The 21,222-nt window shown below is 34.7% G+C and overlaps 3 protein-coding genes across 5 annotated transcripts; 2 read left to right on the top strand and 1 right to left on the bottom strand.

The window, feature by feature from the left end:
• The first annotated feature begins 352 nt into the window (after positions 1-352).
• LOC143445998 (uncharacterized) lies at positions 353-2,291 on the top strand. Of its 2 annotated transcripts, none has more exons than XM_076945430.1 (5): positions 353-557; positions 998-1,058; positions 1,132-1,256; positions 1,717-1,895; positions 2,036-2,291. In XM_076945430.1, exons 1-5 carry the CDS (start codon positions 448-450, stop codon positions 2,047-2,049), a joined length of 489 nt encoding a protein of 162 aa, XP_076801545.1. In that variant the 5' UTR covers positions 353-447; the 3' UTR covers positions 2,050-2,291. The 2 variants fall into 2 exon arrangements, with proteins under 2 accessions (XP_076801545.1, XP_076801544.1); XM_076945429.1 differs by having other exon boundaries at positions 1,714-1,895.
• A 466-nt stretch (positions 2,292-2,757) lies between these two features.
• Positions 2,758-10,566, bottom strand: LOC143446345 (cytoplasmic phosphatidylinositol transfer protein 1-like). Of its 2 annotated transcripts, XR_013113917.1 has the most exons (12): positions 10,399-10,566; positions 9,334-9,482; positions 9,093-9,178; positions 8,922-8,929; positions 8,606-8,692; positions 8,325-8,426; positions 7,390-7,449; positions 6,931-7,034; positions 4,252-4,307; positions 3,896-3,991; positions 3,625-3,748; positions 2,758-3,463 (listed from the first exon to the last, which is right to left on the bottom strand). XR_013113917.1 is itself a non-coding variant. In XM_076945937.1 (11 exons), exons 1-11 carry the CDS (start codon positions 10,444-10,446, stop codon positions 3,684-3,686), a joined length of 861 nt encoding a protein of 286 aa, XP_076802052.1. In that variant the 5' UTR covers positions 10,447-10,566; the 3' UTR covers positions 2,758-3,683. The 2 variants fall into 2 exon arrangements, 1 of the variants encoding a protein (XP_076802052.1); XM_076945937.1 differs by having other exon boundaries at positions 2,758-3,748.
• Positions 10,567-18,268: 7,702 nt separating this feature from the next.
• Positions 18,269-20,387, top strand: LOC143446815 (uncharacterized). Its single transcript, XM_076946632.1, has 8 exons — positions 18,269-18,520; positions 18,621-18,720; positions 18,927-18,977; positions 19,117-19,224; positions 19,405-19,443; positions 19,588-19,650; positions 19,804-20,014; positions 20,214-20,387. Exons 1-8 carry the CDS (start codon positions 18,304-18,306, stop codon positions 20,385-20,387), a joined length of 963 nt encoding a protein of 320 aa, XP_076802747.1. The 5' UTR covers positions 18,269-18,303.
• Positions 20,388-21,222: the final 835 nt, after the last annotated feature.

Here is a 21,222-nt window from a genome sequence, read left to right as displayed (position 1 = left end):
TTACAACACTGAGCTTATTAGCTTGCAAGAATGATGTAAACAAATGTTAAAAATGAATGATGGTTAGCACGGTTGCTAAACCCAACTTGCAATGGTCTAAATGAGTTGAAAAAATTACAACAACAAAATAGTGCTCACAAACATATGTAATAAGTTATACAAAGCTGGATACTGAAGCAGTATCGGGTCATTAGGCTACAAATAAGCTTATACAAAGGCATGTAAAGATGCACTTAGTGACATGGTTAAAAAACGGCTAACACTAGACTAAATTAATTAAGATTACTGCATGAAAGTTATTGTTATTAATTTTAGTTTTTTTAAATTTTGAACATACAATTTTTTCAGGTGAAATTGTGGCTGGCTACCAGACAGCTGACGTGTTACAGTGTTAACTTTGAATTTGAAACATTAATTCTGGCTTGATTTAACTTCATAGAAGCTATCATGGCAATGTCCTCAGATTCTGATGATGAAGCGCCTTCTGATATTTCCTTCACCAAAAGCAAACAAAATGCTTTGAAAAGTATAAAATCTGTGAAAGATGTTTTACAAAGGTATAGGCTTAAGTTTAAGTTTTTTTATAAGCTAACAAGCTCTTAAATCGAAATTTATACATGGGAACTGATAGACTTACGTTATACTGGTATTATATCATAGTGTTTCCGACTGCAAATAAATCAGTCGTATGCATAATAAACACGTGTGACAGTGCATTTGCTAAGCAGTTTGCACGGTAGGACTGCTTGGCATAGAGAACCACCACATTGGCCTATTTTCAAACTACTAATGTTTATCTTAGTTGATTCTTGATAAACTTGATGTTTACATGTTGAATAGAAGTTCTTTAGAATTTAGGAATTAGATAGCGGGATTATGTTAGGTCATTATTACCGTTTGAAATGCATCTGCGCACATAAAGATTGCATGCAGACATGTGTTAGATCAGACCACTGCAAATATTTTTCAACACTTTAATTTATTTTCTATAATACAGAGATAAAGAGGAACAAAAGATGCTCCGACAATTGCACGAGATGAGAAATATTAAACAGAAGGTAGGTGTTTTCATAGATGCTTTCTCATCACAATATTATTTCTGTCAATATTTTAAAACTTTTTGTTTGACAGAAACAGAAAACAATATCTCTTGATATCCTAACACAAGCTGATGAGTCCATAAAGCGCAAACAGGCCAGGAAACGAATGTTTGAAGAACAACATTTGTCACCAGAGAAAGAGGATAATGCAGAAATGTAGGTGCAAAATAAAGTTGCGCTTTCTAATTATCACATTATAATGTCATTTAATTTACACGATGAAATGATGCATATGCAGTAAATAGTCGTTTCTGGTTGCACACATGTTGGCTCAGTAGTGGAGCTGGTAGGGTGCCGGGTTTGAAATGATGGGAACCCGAGTTTGAAACCCGGCGGCACTATCAAGCCGAGTTCGAAACCCAGCGGCACTATCATTGCAATGCCCTTAAGCAAGGCTTTAACGATGCTTCCTTCTGTTCATCGGTTGTGGTGAACAGGTCCAAATATGGGCAAGACCACTTAAAACAAACAGAAAACGCATCCATTGGAAAATGCACACATAGAAGCTCTGTAATTGATTCGTGAGGAATATTGCCGAGTTAAAGTTCCTCAGTCCGAGGATTAACATTTTGTTATGATACCGTAAACTGTATTAGTACAAACGTTTTTTTAGAAGCTGTGAAGAGGAAAACGATGAACATGAAATGTACACGGAAATCTCGAAAACAAAGAGGTTTGTCAAACAACCAGACGAGACCGTCGCAAATTTTAAGGAACGACATTTATATAAGGGGAGAATTCGGCGCATTAATTCAAAGCAGCTGAAGCATGAAAACTTTAAACGTTTTGCTAAAGGTGACAATCATTTTAAATAAATTAATTGTATGCATTCCATTGTTTAAATCATATCGATGTAACTGACATGTAAATTATACCAGCAATATTTATATATCGCTGCAGCACAACAATTATTCATAAATAATTTTTTCTTTCAGTTACAAGAAGATAGCAGCCAGTTCGGATGAAGGCTAAGTTACTACGTGGTCTTTTTAATCTGTTATTCTTGAAAGACTTCAAGGCAATTTGGAGTGCTTTTTCTACAAAAGACATATCTTCATCATCGCATACATCTATAATATAGAATGATTTTCCTAATGGCTCGTTTTTCGAAACATAGTTGCTGTTTACAGGCATTACTTGAATAAAATTCATCATTTTTGCTGTGATACTTTTGAATACATTTGGACAGTTTGTGGAGTGTTATCCTTTTGGAAAGTTATAGAAACTCGTAGTTTGTATAAATTACTCTGTGAAGGTGAAGTTATGTTTATTGTTGTAAATAAAATGAGTCATTGCAGAATATTACAGCTAAGTATTGGACGTGATATTGTTCCTATCCTTCTGTATTGGTGGTCACTTCTTACAACTTCCCATGGTGTATTAGATAATTGTCTCAATATAATTTACAGGATTTCTGGTTTCTTTCTTCCAAGGAAACCATTGACGTCAATTATAGAAATCTTAAAAAACCATTGGTCTTCTACTCAATTGTGCCAGAACGTTCTTACAATTGATTTTACACCACGGACAATAAAAAATTATTCTAAAACATTTACAGTAGCTGTCAAACTAGAAATAAAAACATTACACCTGAAATTCTAACTGGCATGACTTTCAATTTACAAACATGCTTCCAATATTCACAAATTCAAAGATGTTACATTCACAACATTTTATTTTGCAATATTTTAATCACAACTTTTCAAACGGTGAATAAGCAAAAAATGACACCACACAGTGCTTGACGCCTAATTTTTCAGTATATGAAATAAACACTGAATTGTAATTTTGTGACAAATCATATCACAAAATCACTTTGTTCTCTATCGCAAAATGACCAAGGTCATATCACAATGCAAAGACAAATTACAACAAGCACAGAAAAAACTAGGTGTGCTTAGTCGAAAGTAACATCACGTAAATCACAATAAGGCATCTTTGGTTATCACAAAACATGTGAGAACAATCACAAATAGCAAAATGGTCAAAATGATACAAGATTAACTGAACGACATATGCATGTCATCATGTGAAAACTTGTTCAAACAGAGGTAAATTTTGCTCCAATTGCAGTTAATATGCAATATAAAACGAAACATTCTCTAAGCTTTTTCATATTGCACAACTAATTGACTTTGCACCAAAGCGGTGGCAGAGCATATGGATAAGACAGATGTTATGGTCAAGAATATGGCAGGTGTCAGACTGCTCTAACATCAACCTAATACACATGCTTGGCAGAGATTTGTAAAACGGCAACGTTTTAGCATAAATTTACAAGTCTGTAGTAATTTGAGAAGTCCAACCATCAGTTTTCTTACCATTTCTCTATGCAGAATAGCATAAGGGAAGATACTGCACAGCTGAAAACAAAACATAGCTGACAAAAGAAGCAGGACACAATATCGACTGAAACATATACACCTCGGCAATGGAAATCATTCTCTCATAACACTAACATACCAGCATAAAAAAGATATTTCAGATGTAACGTATCACCAAAAAAACACAGTATTCAACATACAAAAGATATGGTAAATGCAAGAAGCAAAACTTCTATTCTCGGAAGTGAAGAAAGTTGGTTTATCTCTGCGAGGTTCCTCCATTATTCGTTTCTTCAGCATGTGCTGAGCTGGTACTCGAGGATGCTGAAGAATTCTTTTAGGTTTAAGGTCTGGCTTAACTTTATTTAATCCCCAGTCAAGGAATTTAGTTACATAATCTATTTGTTGAAATATAGGTCAGCCAACTATGTCAATGTACAACATATGATGACTATGAAATGTAACACTTACATTTTGAACGTGACATCGACCTATTCGCTCGGACTTTTTTGTTGGTTGCTGTCTGTATTTCATTCTCGTATTGCCGTATGTTGTCGAATGACATATCTACAATAGAATGTACAGTAAAAGTTTACGATAGAAGAAGGCCTATATGATTTGGGCAAAGTTCCTGTGATTTGACTTTTTAAAACAATAACTATAGGAAAACACAGCACAGTAGTGATATATAATATGTCGATTTTAAATCAAATTTTTATGGAATTAAAAATTTAATTTTTTATTTTGTGTATATATTTTACGTATGTAAATGTAAACAATATTAATATTGTAAAATTAATTAAAATATAAATGCTGACAGCACTTACCATACCAAAGGTCAATCCAGGCGAATGCTTGCCGATGACCCAGCAGCAGTATATCTCTAAAAGAATCCCAAAAATGTTATCTTATTATCTTAAAACTGCTTCTGGCATGATTGCAAGAACACAGGGAAGTTTTTGCGAAAGTAGATATAAAAAAAATAAAAAATATTCACTGCTTACATTTGAAATATTTATTCTACAAAGTGTATTAAAATTTAATGGGTTGTCATAAAACACAAAACATTCGCTGCTGACAGATGAAAAAACATTTGCACAACAGAAGTATATTAAACATTGATGGTTTGACAAGGGATACAAAAATTATGATCTAAATAAATTTCCACCGCACCAAGATTTCTGATAAAACCAGCATAAGATAAAAATAGGGAATATTATACTTAAAATAAAATTGGTCCCCGCTGAAATAGAACTGTGTAATGACATTGAATGTAAAGGAATGAAAAGAACCAAGGTTGCAGTTAAGTCAATAAAAGAATAAAATCAAATGCCATAGGAGCAGCACAAAATCTGTTGATGCTTTCAAATTCGTAGGACTTTGAACCTATTCTAGAAACACATATTATAATTTACTACTTTGTCTTTGTTCCTTTCTTGGTCTTCAGCATGGCATCCAAATAGACATTTGAGGTATGTATTGTAAAAAAGCCACAGGTAATTTATATTTATTTCATACTTTACTATTTTGGAACTGAAGTGATACTTATGCCGCACAATACAAATAAAGGTAATGGACATTGTGCTCAATATGTTTTTTTTTCAAAAATTGTGGAAAGAATTAACCATTTTAGATGAAAACAATTTAAATGATACAAAATGATGATAAATTTAACCAAGTAAAAGTGCCCTAAAGCAATCATTAGCAATTTTTTTGCACCTGTGCCAATGTGCAGGTGCAAGAAACTTTTTCCCAACTAAAACCATTTCTTTTAAATCTTCCACCAACCTCACATATTGCAGAGAATAATTAGATACATTCCCCTTAAATAGAAAGCTTAATCGTGTTTTTAATTTTGTTTCCCCCTTTCTACTCATCAATAAAACCACAACATGTGTTTCTTAGCCAAGTCTTTTATTCAATCGTGGTTCTAGAGAGTTCTATTTATAGCAAACTGAATCAAATAACCGCTTGTTAAAGGGTACACGTAAGAAAAGACCACAACAAACATTTCCTGCAAGAAACATAGCAATTTGCAGCATGGGGTCTGTTTACATTGTAAACATGAATGCACCAAGAAATATTTAGTTAATATCTTATGGTTGATAATTAAGCTAATGATTAACAATTTTAATAATGATTACAACTAAGTGAAAAAGGTGTCTGACGCACTCTAATCTGACCTTATTTTGAAATAGCCCAGGTTGCCTAGCATGAGATGACTGGTAGAAAATGATGATGATTAGCTCGTACAAACACAAAACCTGACAGACTAATGATTTATAAAAGGACGTTTCAAGAACCTTTATATGGCGTGAACAACACCTCTGGCCAACTGTATGCAATCTTGCACTGGATTAATTGAGTGTATGACCATGACCAAAGATTTTTTGATTAATCTTTTAAACTGACTTCTAGATGTTGTTAGTTATCTATATGTTAATTAGTAATAACTTTTTCATCTTAAACTTGACCACAAGGCCTTGCTTATGCAGCTGTGTTGTCTTGGAAGTAAAACTCTCATTGGATTCAGCTATCTTAGATATTGAAACACAAGTTGCTGCCATTTACGTAAACCCAGCATGAATAATACCATACACTAATCACTTATGTACAAGTGCACATGTATGGGTTAACAAAAGTATCTTAACTAAATCCCTTTAAGCTCAATGATATATCACTGAATGTAAAGGAATTGTTGCATGCAAGTAGAGAAAAAACACTTGTCTAGTTCAATAAGAAATGACGTCTGCAAAATCACAATCAGCAGTGTTCACCGATTCTGTAGTGATAACGTTTTTAAAAACTTTCTAAGAGGTTATATAATATGAGCATGACCTGGAGTGACCTTAAAACGACAGGTACAACAACAGATTCACAGCCTGTTTAAGGAAAGAAAAAAAGCAGTAAGTTAAAGTTTACTAAGGATATTTGGCCTTCGTTGAGCATTTGTACCTATCTCAATTAAATAAATGCATCGCTACAAGCTACTTTAAGTCAAAGTGAGCCAAAATGTTAGATCAATCTTAACCACTTTATTAGCAATGTACAGCTAAAGAAATAGAGCTGAAAGTTTAAAGAAACATAAACCTTTAAATTATGTAAACAAACGTGTTTCTTAAAACTACGCATCAGCCACTTTAATATCGTCATAAACTACCATGAGATAACTCATAACACAGAAGTTTTGTTCATAAGAGAATGGCTTCAATAAACAAACATTGCTCATGCTACACTTTAATCTCCAATAAAACTTTACAGCGCTTTGCCGCTTCCCTTATGTGAGTATTTAAGCTAAATGTCATGGACTATTTCAACCGTTTCATCATTAAACGTTATTATGTTTGTTAAAATGTTATTCAACGTTCAATAAACCTAGAAATAAGTTTCAGAACATTATAATATCCTAATGATCAATAGTTGACGATTCCAAGAATTTGTTTCAACGATGCATACCGTGCTGCACATAATAGGTATGAAAAATGTGCCAACAATGACGGGCTTACTTTACTACTTTGTGTACGTAGGTTTCTACTTTGGTTTGCAACCCCCAGACATCAAATTTCACCTCAACCAACTTGTACGAACACATAATTGGAACATGGGTCTCCTGAAACGATACAATACATTCTGCAAATTCTGATTAAATGGATACAATAAAACCAGCAAAACACTAAATATTCAGAATACAAGTCATAAAGTGTTTAAGTAACGTATAATATAACTAGTAATGTACAATATAACAAGTGTTTTGTCGTTGCTAAACATTGGAGATTGGTGTTACCAGCATGTACACACTGGATTAATTCAAATGTAATAACGGCATTTGTACCCCTCTTCTAAGAAAGAATATTGAGTCCGTGAGGCTAGATTTGATATGTATCAAAACTATTTTGACCATGACAAAGTCTGGTCCTCATCATTTTTTAATTGTCTGTATGAAGAAAAATGAGTGTCAAACTTACCCTCCAATTTCGTTGCAAAGGTCCACGGCCTGTCATTTTTGATTTAAACTTTGTGCAATCCTATAACAAAAACATGATTAATTTAAGGAAGCGTTTGCATTAAGTGTTGTCTAACTGCCAGCTAAATACGGATCGAAATAGAAGATTTCGATACGTATTGTTTTACACATTATTATTATTATTTGCAGAAATAGCTTCCCAAATTGACCTCAGAATAGATACCAGTATGTATATGGTATTTTGTTTTTGTAGCCATTAAACAATTGAACCAGTAGGGAATTACAAATGGCACTTTCTAATTATAGTAACAAGAAATTGCTTTTAAGTATATACAGGTTGGGAGTCACGCATTCAGTACTGACAACAAATACAATTCACTTCGCACTGGACCAATTAACACCACAAGCTTACCACACTCCCAAGGGAACTCTTTTCACTTTCAATCGCCTTTATTTCCTATCTCAATCAACACTGGGGACGTGGTGACCTCATGTCACCCAAGATTAAATTTGTCAACGCTTTTGGTAAACAGAGTACACTGACACATTTAAAATTTCTAATTAAATATTATCGCCAAATTCCCTGTTATTGCATGTTCCATATTCCCTGTTACACTGCTGTTATTTTCGGCTTCATAACAATTCGTCAATTATTTTTCATACCGGTACATTGCATGCCACACAAGAAGCTTAGCAAGATCAAAATTCAGCAGTTTAACCATACGCAAGTGCACATACATGCCATCAAAAGTTTATCTAGGATTTAATATAATCCTGTCGTGCAGCAACACTACTCAAATTCAGCAGCACATTTTTTAATGGATTAGACAATTTTGTGCGAAATGTCAAATCAATGTCTAGGAGCAGTTAATACAGCTGTATAACACATGAAGTTTATGACTAGAACAGCAGATAAAAATAAATCTAACCACCCACTTCATCGGCTTTATAATGTTTGTCTGGAATTTTATCATAGGCCAGATCAAGATGCATTATCTCCCTGTTTGTGAATTCACTCGCAGTCACTCTGCCTTCCATCTGTTGCAAAATAATGCGGTGAGCATGACGTATTGTCAAAATGATACAAATTGTAACATATTGCCCCATTATACTGACATGTTTGTACATACATAATATTATACGTTTTGAGGTATTTTAAAATTAGAGTGATGTAAAAAACAAGGAGTTTAGCTGGGTTAAGTGTTTTTTGTGGTTACCTTGGTCCATTCAAAATCACATGACACACCATTGTCATTCTCATACCGTGTTTCAATGTAGATCTGAAAACGTGGCAACCAAGTGCACTAGGAAAAAGAAAGACTGGTTACTACCGCACCTAGTCAGTTTTTGACTGGCGGCATTCAAAAACCACAGTCTCATACAATATGCCAGTAGCATAAAACAAAACCACATTGTGCTGATCTTGATAAACAATCTTAAAGCAATCACAGTTGTTATGCACAAAAATCAGTTTAAACATTTGCGTCACATTTAAGTAAAGTGGAAAAAGGGACAGTACATTACATCACTTACAGAGTATTCTGTTCGGTGTTGTTCCATCATATCACAAAAGAACATACAAAATATAAAAAACGTATTATAAATATAAAAAAGAATATTGTTTAGCATACACTTATAATACAAAATTCAGTAATAGGAAAAACCGGTACATGTTTAATATTGCTATGAAATGAAGGTTTTTACCTGTTATGGTGTAAGGGTAAAAATTCCACGCTTTTTCAGTTACATAAATGTTTGGACAAAATGATGCAGCCCATGCAGGTAAACGTCTGTAAGAAATTACACTTCAAATGTGTTTCACTTTATATTTTATAACCCTAATTAGACCCTTATCTTTTTTTATATTTAAAATTAAATCAATAAAAGCTAATACGGAAACATTCTACTTTAATCCATTCAATATCAACCTGTTTAACAAATTTACTTATTTAAATGTATTCTCTTTTCTGTAAATTGGCCGGTGCCAAAATCTTCATCAAAACATGGTTCATTTGTAATGACTTCAACTCCTTCGCCAACCTCACTCTGCTCGTCGCTATGACGACTGATCATGTATAGCTGACCCTTCCGATACTATAATTTAAAGAAATATTAAATAAAAATACGATGTATCTTTATCCTGACAGGTTTTAAAGTTTTTAACACATATGCAAACAAAAACCCAAATTAATATAATTTATGTAAGACAACAACATATTCTTATCACAAAGTGTCACGCAGATTGACTAATTTATGCTGAAATTGGCCACTGCTGCTACTTGAAGAAATGGTAGCCCACTTGCTACAGAAAGTATAAACACAATGGTGTGGAATTTAACATTAAAATTATGAAAATCAAACTAATAAAGCTGAAGTTAGAGAGTGGACAAACGTGAAAAATATCACGTTTACAAACAAGAATACAAAAAAAAACTACAAATTCATCAATTTCGGTGAAAAACAACAATCTAGTTTGATAGTTCAATTAAAGTAGAGAGCATTGCTTACAGTTAAAGATTAAAACGAATTCAAAAATCTTTTCATTTAGTTATATTTTTGAAATCAAGTCAAAATAACGATTACATCCTGTCTTAATTCAAGTGAGGCGATAAATTGATGACATTTTACTACTTGGGGCTGATGCAAGTAGATCATGGATGCACTCATGGCGACTTACATGGTAATCGTGTCCACACAAACTCAAATCATTTTTCTCGCAGTACAAACGTACAGGATTCAGTACTGTTTAGTGTTTACCAAGAACAACAAATAGGAAAAGTGTTACTAATGCCTAGCCCAACAGTATTGTGATGATTTAGTAACAAATAAGCGCTGAACCTGGCTGGCATATTTGAAATTACAGCTCTTGCTAAGACATTGCCAATTTACATTGCTTGCAAAATATTTGTAATGTTTACCTATCCTTAGTGTTGTACAGAAGCAGAAAAGCATTGCATGCACTACAATACAGCCAAAGACAATCTACGGTCAAAGCAAACTAGTCTCTTACCTCTTCCACAGTCATGGGCATACATATTCTGTACTCCTTGAGCACCATGTCTTCTTAAGTCATTGTTTCTTTACCATCAACTATTTACGATATTGCATGTTTACAAAATAGTGTCTTAAGCAAACTTCTTTGTTTTTAAGAAAAGTTAACTGAAAAAATGTTAAAAATTCTGGATTACCAATGATGCATCACATTGTTGAAGTTGATGTAGTTGCAAACTCGATCCACAAAAATTGCAATTAATTAGATGCCGAAAACGATCGGATAAGCTAAAACGCCCATATTTAATACATAATACTTAGGTTTGTAAGTTACCAAGAACACAAAGACTTGATCAGTGCCGAAACATTTGCTTTCAATGCATTTGATAAATTTGTCAATAAATCTAACCTAACACTGTAAATTCACTTTTGTCTTTGTGCAAGGTTTGATGGACACACACACATTTTTCTTTCACTTGAGTAGTAACGGTAATAGAAGTTGACAAGACAGAGCACTAAGTAAGTTTATGCCAATTTAATAATTTTTACCCGGACCACAAGCATAACATGTGTACATTATTAGTGATCTAGCTTAAACCTTACTTCAGTAGGCCTACTTAGCACTATCACAAAGATATCTAAAAATTTCGCATCTGACAGGGGTTGGGTCAATAATGTTTTTATTCCTTTCAGATTGGAAAGTTTGCTAAGTGTGCGAGTAGTTTAAACAAAATTGCGCATATAATGGCTATTGTTTCATCTTGTTTACATGGAAGATTTTTCACTCAAATACAGTAAACTTTCCAATCTGGCTCGCACCCATTGAAAATTTTTATGTGTTGTTGCACCCTTGTACAAGATTAGTAAGTTAAATAGTAATAGCTAAGGTTAAACAAGGGGTGGGTATGGTGCGGTCGTTTCACCATTTGTATTAGCTTGCTTTAAAAAAAACACCTGAACATCAAGCTTTGCCAGATTGGAGGATTTGCTGTTTTGGGGTGAGAAATTCCTCGCACAGCAAGATCAAACAATAGCCATTACATTACAAATGATGCTTTTGTATACTAGACCCCAGCTACTTAAATTGTGATGTCATCTGGTTGTGCACTTGTATACTAACCCCAACTTTAAAAGGTGGAAGCTTTGTATAGGTTTTGTTTTAACATACTTTATAACTGAAGTTGAGGCTTAACTGTGCCCCAGTTAACTGAACTGCAATCTTGAACTAACAACAGTTTTCGAGAAACTATGCATGCAAAAACGCCAATTTTGTCGTGTGGTGTGCACTGAAGCCTCAATTTTTTTTCATTTATGATAAACCGGTGTTCAAGCAACCAGCGTTACTTTGCTTATTCGTTATATATTGGCGTGAATATAAAAACGTTTGTCGTGCACATGGCATGAAAGCGTGCAATTTACCTTGATTTTTTCATTTTAAATTGGCGTAAAGATTAATTAACACTGGCGAGTATCTGAAAGGAAAGTACATCAGTTTTCAGCGAGAAATCGTGCATGCAAAAATGCAAATTTTGGCGTAAACTGAAGCCTCAATTCTTGATTACAAACTGGTGTACAGGTTGATGAACCTCGTGCGTGCAGGTGCAACACTTTCCACTATTGGAAGAGTCTCGTTCGTGCAGACACCTTTTCTTAGTTATATGGCCATCAGAAACCGGGTTCTTGCCCGGGATGGGGTTTCTTTTCCCATCCACCGATGTACAGCATTGAAACAAGTTTCATTCATCAATTTCTTGAACATACCACCTGTTCGTCTGCTTTATTTTCGCTTTTTCAGTTTATGTTTTATGGACTTAACTAATCATAGGTTTATTGGCCGTGCTAGTAGTTACCAGCAATTGTTAACGTTATTTTTCTTGAGCACGTTTTAAGGCTTTTCGTCTTTGTCACTTTTCCCTGTTCATTGGCTTGTATTAGTAACAACTGGCTTGATTTTTCGTCCTCACCGCGCTTTTGACGAAAAATAAAATGATTGACTGATGCCACACTTTCCTCCAGGCTACTAGTTTGCAAAATGCTAACACCCGTTAACGCCACGCTGCAACAGTAAGTGCAAAGACACAAAGCGTATTCCTATCAAACCATGGCAAGTGAATGCAGCTTGAGGCCGATGTTACGCTTATATTACCCTGTTTACGTTCTAGTTTACGCATGAGCAATCACAAAGAGGTCAAGATTGTCAAGAAAAGTGCCAAATGTTTTCACTAAAATGTGTTTCAAGCTAACAGGTATGTGTCAATATTACATTTAAAAGTACTGCAAATTATAAAGAAGAGTTATCTTGTATGGTAATTACAAAATTTCCTGGGACCGATTACGACTATGAATTTTGGCATTTGGGGATTGAAGCGTCTTCCACGATGATTAATATTTCACTCGGATAAAAGTCTCATTAAAGAGCTTGTCTTTTTTTATGACTATTATAAAACACACAAATCGGCCAATTAATATGCAGAAAATTTTATTCAATGATATGGAAAAATGCAATGGATATGCTATGGATAAAGCTATCTGTCCATGTTTGTTTGATAAAGTTGGATTTTGTAATTTTTGAGATATAGTGATATTTTCATAATTTTGCTCTCTCTCCGCATTGAAGCGTATTACTCAATTACGCACCACTATCTCGACTAACTATTCTCTTGCGTTCTCTTCTCGCGGTCAGCTGGTTTTCCGCACAGCGGGGGCGCGGCGTAACAAGAAAAATTTCTAGAAATGTGTCACTTTTAGAAATACTTAATTTACACTAAATTCACTTTCTTTAGTTTTACAATTATGATGGATACAGGAAGCCAGATGATTTTTCTACTAACCTGTAAAAATCCGATCAGTTTACGACGTATGGTTTTCTAGTAATTAACGATTGAAAATGTGTGTGCGGGGTCGGCCACACCTAGTTAAAATAGTTAAGTCGCGAGCCTGGTTAGGATAGGGTTAAGTCATTCTGGCTTTGACAAATAACAAATATTGTTCGAAATATGTCAGCTTTTATTTAATAAATTTTCTGTGCCTGATTTGTTGTCGCTCATTGCAACCACCAGGTGTGTAGAATGCAGCTCAATCTTACCAAAGTTATCAACATTAATGCGAACTTTACATCAACTGCTGTTACATAAAATCTTCGCTTTTCCTATGATCAGGGTTGCCATCAGTCTCAACTCAAAAATAAGGACGACTGGAAAATGAAAGACGAATACCACCTTAAACAGTGTACAACAGGAGAAAGCAACCAATGTTCCTAAAAAAAAAAAAAAAAAAACAAGACACTATCTGCATGTTCATAATTTTGGTATCTCTTTGGTACAAAATGGTATCGTAAAGGTGACAAAATGCCCAAAATACGAACTTCTGCCCTAAAAATAAGACGAAAATAAGGACGCAAGTGAAAATAAGGACATTTCTTAGAAAAAAGGACAGACATATTTTCTAAGACACGGACCTTCAAAATAAGGACAAATCTTAGAAATAAGGACGGTATGGCAACCCTGCCTATGACCTACATAGCCTGTATATCATGGGTTGTCCAAGGGCTCATATATCATTGCTAATGAAATGAGATCTCATAACCCGAAACGTCAGCAAAAAGATGAATGATTCCACCAAATTGAAAGTCGAAATGAATCCTGTCGAAACTGAACTTAATCACAGTTTTTGATGGATGCAATCTAGCAGAAATCTCACAAGCTAAAGCAGATCTACAAATCCAAAGTCGCATGGCCACGACAATGGCACACAGCCACATCAATAGACTTTAGACAATCTCCTATTATATCTATAGATTAGCAAGATCGTATCAGTCTAAGATAGAATAAGGTTTACAAGCCCACAGCTTATAACCGTCGCCGCATGTAGTAGATGTGCACTATGTTTGCAACCAGGCATAATTTCGACAACACGAGGTGCTCAACTGGTGTTGTAGTAGTAGACGTGTGTTCAATGTATTTATAAATCTATCAATTTAACAAACCTACATGAGTTTCTCTGATCATTTTGTAGCATTTAGTTTGTCATTTTCCGTCCTCACGTTATAACTAGTCCATGCCGTTGTGCGATCCAATGTAGGATGTACGCTTACAATGACTTACAGTAGCAATTGAATATTTGGAATTTGGATGATAAATACGTTTTGGCTCTGCTGTCTGTTCTGTGAGATCAAAACATATTTTGACACCGAAGCATCCCAGATAGCACGTAGTTGTCGGCCCGACAGCTACAACGAGCTATTCTCGCTATAGCGATTGTAGCTCCTCTGCCGCTAATGGGTAGCAAGCTAGACACGGTGTTTTTACGCTGTCCAAAAGATCTTTGTCGGGCCGACGGAGGTCCATTAGTGATGTTAGCTGATGCCGTAAAACCGTTTAGAACAAAATAATGATTAAACATACATAAGTTAGTTTTATTTAATATTTTTAAAATATAAATGTTATTATTTAATGAGGTTCGTAACAGTCGGAAAGGTTTTATCACTAAATGTTGGTAACAATTATAATAATTATAGTAATTGCTATAGTAATAACACCCCTGGCTTTTTTATTCAGATATTTTGAATATAACACGTATTATACTTCTTTGTTTATTCTGAGTTTTTGTTTAACACTTAAATAAACATTTATTTCTAAGTTATCAAATCGATATCATTTTAATGTTTTTTTCTGCTTTGAGGCTATCTATTGATCGTCGCCAGCCAGTACGCCGTCTAGTTTGAACAATGCGATAGGATAGTTGGTTATAGTTAATAGTTTTTACATAGGCCTACGATACAATACGATACAATAGTTTGGATTGAGGATGTAACGTTTAAAAGATATGAAGGCAGGCAAAAATTGTTTTTTGGTGGATTTTAAACTATAGTTCGGTTTATTATATAGTATTGCTGCTGATAAGTGGTTAGAGATTTGATACAAATCCAAATGTTATATGCACCAATTGCAGTTCGATTAGATCTTATCATGAAACATACACATGCACGAGACTCGTTGATCGGTTGATGTGCATCTCTGTCTGCACGCTAGGCTACGTAAAGAGTTTGGTATAGGCTAATGGCCTTAGTCACGTAGCCTACGTGTGTTTTTCGACTAGGCCTACTGCTGCGTCATTTGCTTAAGGCAGGTTGTTTTCCGTTTCAGGATTATAAATCAATATTCAACAAAAGTATAGCCTATATTTCAAACAATTTGGCATATAAAAGACATCCACTAAATTTCGAATGAGGCAAAATCTCGAAATAAAATGTGCCCTATAAGAAAGAAATACGTACAAAGTCATGCAAGCAAAGTCAATATCTGAAGAGGTCTAATAATAAACCTAGGCTAGGTGTCCAAGACTGCCAAGTTTTGTAACTTTATCATGAGCGAAACATGTATTTTAGACGGGGGATAAAAAAGCCCCCTCATGTGTATTTTGAGTCTCTCTGGCACTTGTGTAAAATAGAATTAAGGTGTGTAATTTTGCACTTGTAATGTATAATAGCTTCTAGTTTGACTAATAAAAGTGTCATGTTTTTAGGTTAACCATGGCTTCAGCACAAAACATGCATACCAGTATAGTTTCTGATAGAACACTGCGTCGGCATGCTGCAGCACGAGCTGAACGGCATAACATATTTTTCCAGCAAAGCGATGAAGAAAGATTGGATCCGGTTGCTGTATTACAATCAAATAGTACTACAGAAAGTATATCTGCAATGTCTACATGTACCGGTAATCGTTCTGTTTCGCAGAACATTGACTTTGATGTTAATGATAATTCAGACCAACGTACTTATATGGTAAACAGTAATGTAGAATCTCGGAATGGTCATTTAATTCAAAGTCAAAATGAGGGTTGGAGTAACTATGATGACAGTAATTCTGAAAGTGATGGGCCTAGTGATGATGAGAATGATTTTGTTACTACTCTGAAACACTGGGTAATTGAAAGTCAGACACCTTTGTCTCATACAAACTCTTTACTGACTCTTTTAAGACCTCATTTTCCTTACTTGCCAAAAGACAGTCATACACTTCTTCACACTTGTCGCACGTATGACATTAATGAAATTGCTGGTGGACATTATCACCACTTCGGCATAGCCGAAGGGATCAAATCTAGGCTACGGAGACACCAGAACCTGTGTCTGTGCGATCAGATTGTGCTTCAGATCAACATTGATGGTTTACCATTATTTAAAAGCAGTACTGAATCATTTTGGCCTATATTAGGTCTTACAACTCAAGAGAAAAATGCTGAACCTTTTGTTATTGGTCTTTGGGTAGGGACTTCTAAACTCAAAGATGCTAATGCTTTTTCTTGAAAAATTTGTTAAAGAAATGCATGAAATTGATGATGTTGGTGTGATCTATGATGATGGAAAAGTGTATGAAATAAAATTGTCAAATGTGATTTGTGACACTCCAGCACGGGCTTTTGTAAAGAAGACAAAGGGACACACGGGATATTATGGTTGTGACTACTGTGAACAGAGAGGTGTTTGGTATAATCATCGAATGACATTTCCAAGTTGTGACGCTGCTCCAAGAACTGACGTAAAGTTTAAAGAAATGGCTTATGAAGATCACCAACACGGAGAATCATGTTTGACACTATTAAACATAGGAATGGTGTCACAATTTCCACTTGATTATATGCATCTTGTATGCCTTGGAGTTATGAGAAAATTGTTGTGTTTATTGACAAGTGGTCCATTGAAAACAAGACTTGGCGGCAATATTCTCTCGTCCATTTCTGACAGTTTAAAAATGCTAAAACAGTTTTTACCCAGAGAATTTCTTCGAAAAGGTAGATCGCTTTCAGAGTTAGATCGATGGAAAGCAACTGAGTTTCGTACAATTCTTTTGTATTCAGGCCCAGTTGTTTTTCGTGACAAGCTGCCTAGCTCATTATATGACAATTTCATGCTGTTACATGTAAGCATAACCATTTTATGCAGTCCCACTCTTTGCTTTAATTTTTGTAATTATGCTGGTGAACTTCTTCTTGTATTTATTGAACACATGAGTAATTTATATGGATCAGATCAAATAATATATAATGTTCACGCACTTACACATCTAGCTAAGCATGCTAAGCAGTTTGGACCACTTCATTCATTTTGCAGCTTTCCATTTGAAAATTATTTGCAGTCACTGAAAAGGCTTTTAAGGAAGCCCCATGCACCACTACCTCAGGCCATTCGGCGGTTATCAGAGAAAATGCATAGGCCTTTCACCAAAGCAAACAAAACTAAGGGCACACATTACAAAAAAAGACACTGTACAGGACCTCTGCCTGCAGACATAGATGTTAATGATTGTATGCAATACCATGAACTGTACGTATCTGATTATGTTTTACGTACTAAAAGTCCAGATAACTGTGTACAAGTACAGGAAAGCATTTATCTAATTCAAAATATTTTGTTCTATAATAACTCAACCCAGCTTGTTTGCCAAACATTTTATGTAAAGGATAACTTTTTTTCCTATCCAGTTCATTCAAGCAGACTGAACATCTGGTCTGTACGAGATCTAAATAATCGTCTGTGTGTGATAAATCTAAAAGAAGTTTGTTCAAAATGTGTATTGCTACCCAACAGAAGTCAATTTGTTTCTATACCGCTTTTGTAATGTTATTTGCATGTTTTCATTAACTTATATATATATTCATTAGCTATTTAGGTTTGTATTTGACACGTGATGATATAATAGTTTAAGTATTTAAAACTATTTTGCATGTACGACCAAAAATATAGCTTATGGTGTAAGCTGAAAGATTGATTTCTGCGTAAAACTTAAATGATGTATATTAACCATTCTTAATTTTTGTGGGTGAATTAAAAAAGTGCTTGTCAAATCAAGTTTGTCATGTTTCATGTTTTTCACCAAAGTTGATTCTTTATAACATAGGAAATTAGGAATATTTATTAACAATGAGTGATAAAAAGTTTGCAATTGTGCACTTCTATGAAGAAGACAATGTCGCCGTCGTTCATAAGTCATGGATAAAGGCTACAAAGGATGGAATAACTTGCTTCTGGCCCCCTAAAGGTGCAATCAAGGGAACAGCTGTTTGCAAGGCAGTAGAAAAAGGAATTCCACCATGTGGAGATTGGAATCAATTTGCTGCTAAAATCTTGAAGGAAACGGGTAGTTATATTTACATTTGTTGTAAAGCAAAGCCTACTTGCTTTGTTTCAATGGATCAATCGCCTGTGTTAAATTAAACATGTTTTTTAATTATTCCCAGATAATTATAAGAGTGCTAGAAAAAAGTGTGAAAAAGCAGTAAATGCAACTCATATCTGCTCAGAAGATTTAGACACTACCGACGTTGAAAGTAAAAGGAAGTAAGTCAGATAAAAAACCAATTATGCGGTTGGACACTTAGCAATTTAAGCAATGAAGATAGGTTTTCTGTGAGTAGCATTTGACAACTAAAAATATGTGACTAAATACATTACATAATTTATTTGTAATGAAGTCTACAGTTTTCAAACTCGCTCATTTTTCAAATATTTTGTTGAAACAAAAACATATACATGTTTTTTATCAGAATTCGACCTCCATCTCGACTTGAAGAATCAAATTCTGACAATGATGCCAGGTAAAGTAAACAGAATTGACCTTGAATGATGAAATAAACAAAGTGCAAATGCTTGATAAATTACCTGATTAATTATTATTATACATGTTATGACTGTCTAAAGTAGTGATTTGCACATTAGTGAACATATTTACTGCAGTAACCACTGGGAATCAGACCAATCCAAACCCAAAAGGAAAAAATTGTTTTTACAACATTCAACACCACCACCTGTTGTTCCAGAAATGCCTAACACCCAGGAAAGAAGGTATACATTATTCTCGATATTGCTGTTATTATAAATAATATGTAATTTTTTAAAATAGTTATGGGCTACATATAAAAGTTACCAATCTTTACATTAATGTTCAAGGTAAAAAAATGAAACTATTTTATCTTCAAAATTTAGAAGTGATAAGCTATGCTACCAATTTCTTTGTTTTGGCAGTGCAAATACTTCTTTTACAACACCCATTTTAGTTGCAAGGTGAACAAATTTGACATGCAATATTTCCAGTACTGTACTAACTGCAATCTTTATTTGTCGTGCCCGTATCAGACCATTATAATATGCGTATTTCACTAAATGTCGCATTTAATACTAACAATACACACTTCATGTTTTTTGCAGTTCTGTGACTTCTCAAGAAACTGATGTACAGGCAAGTGCGTTACATCAATTGCCCACAGAACGGTAAGTTTAAGTTGTACAGAACTAAATAAATTTTCCCGGAATAATTGCATGTAAAAAGGAGTAAAGTAAAAGTGGTTTTGTAAAACTCTTTGGTGGGCTACCAATTATCATGTGTCACAAGCTCTTGGTGATGTTGCGCAAATATTTGAACAGTGAGAGACCATCTACTATTCTCTTACTTGAAAGAATTTGGGGACAAGTAAAACAAAACAGTGTAATGCTCCAGTCTCTTCATCGCCAATTTGTGGAAGGGCAGATACCGTCCACTTCTTCTGTGGAACACTTCAACTTGCCGATAGATTCATTTGAGGATTTTGATAGGGTGGAATCACTGCTAGCAGAGAAATCACAAGCGCGTGTTTTTGTAAGTGCAACATGTAGGTTAATATGCAAGTTACTGATAATAATACGAATATTGAGTATTTTCATCTCTTTTATCTAATTGCTATGGGGGACTACGTTGACATTTTTTCAACTTTGATAATGCTTCCATGTAAAAGCATGACATGTAACCAGTAACATAATGCCGCCAAACAAATGATTCTTATCAGGATTTTTTTTAGATTTCCTATCTAGAAACAATAGGTGGCATAACAGCAAAAGATGTTATCAGCATGATGTTGAGCAAATTGTTGACCTGTGAACTGGCAACCAATTGTAATTGGATGGGAAAGAGTCATACTCATAAGACAGGAATGCATTCTTCACAACTCGCAAAAGCTGTTATAGGTGAATAAGTCGAAATTGAGTGTTGATGGTTTTGCTTAGTCATGTTTTGATTTTTTAGGTTGCTTACCGCTTCTTAATTGTTTTAAGATGTATTGTGAGTGTTATTTACTATTATCTGTCGATGATGTTTACTCCAGTATTTTGTTTTTATGTCATTATACTTTAGATGCTGACAAGAAATCGGGTATTAAGGAAGCAGAGAGTATCTGCGAGATCAAGAAATGGTTAAAAAATGCTAGTGATAGGGAAGGGGGACGGCTAAAAAGAATGAAGAACAAATTGGGTAAGCTGTGTGGCATGCGTGTGTGATGTTCATATCATGTATTGCAGAACGTTTTACTTTGCATTTTTAATTTTGTAGATAGTAAACAAACATTATGCAATATATTTCATTACAAAAATGTTTTAGATAAAGAGCGGAAAGATGAAGCCACGCGCAGACAATTGTATTTCATGAATTTCGACTCATCTTCTACAAGTGATGATAGCGGATGATGATAGTGATTATAATAAAATATTGTGTTTGCTGGTAAGGGAACTTTCACATTTGAAAAAATAAACTTTTTGCTGAACTGCATAAAAACCCTGTGTGTTAGTGATTGTTGGTAGGCCCAAAGTCGGCTCGTAGGAGATCGTAGCTAACGCGCCGACCGAGGTCCGACAAAGATTTTGTTGCTCCCTACCCGACCTAGGCCCGCTGGACAAAAAGAAGTTGGCCTTTCAGCGATTATCGTTTGTGGGCCGCCAAAAGCAAGCTAACGGCTCGACGTCGGCCCTCGAGCGACGTGCTATCTGGGATCCTCATAGTTGTAAAGAAATGTGTTTGAAATTTAAAGGAAATTT

The sequence above is a fragment of the Clavelina lepadiformis genome, chromosome 2 (assembly GCF_947623445.1).
Source record: "Clavelina lepadiformis chromosome 2, kaClaLepa1.1, whole genome shotgun sequence".
In the NCBI taxonomy this organism is placed as follows: Eukaryota; Metazoa; Chordata; class Ascidiacea; order Aplousobranchia; family Clavelinidae; genus Clavelina; species Clavelina lepadiformis.
Note: the sequence above shows the minus strand (reverse complement) of the source record. Positions and strands in the feature narration are given on the sequence as shown.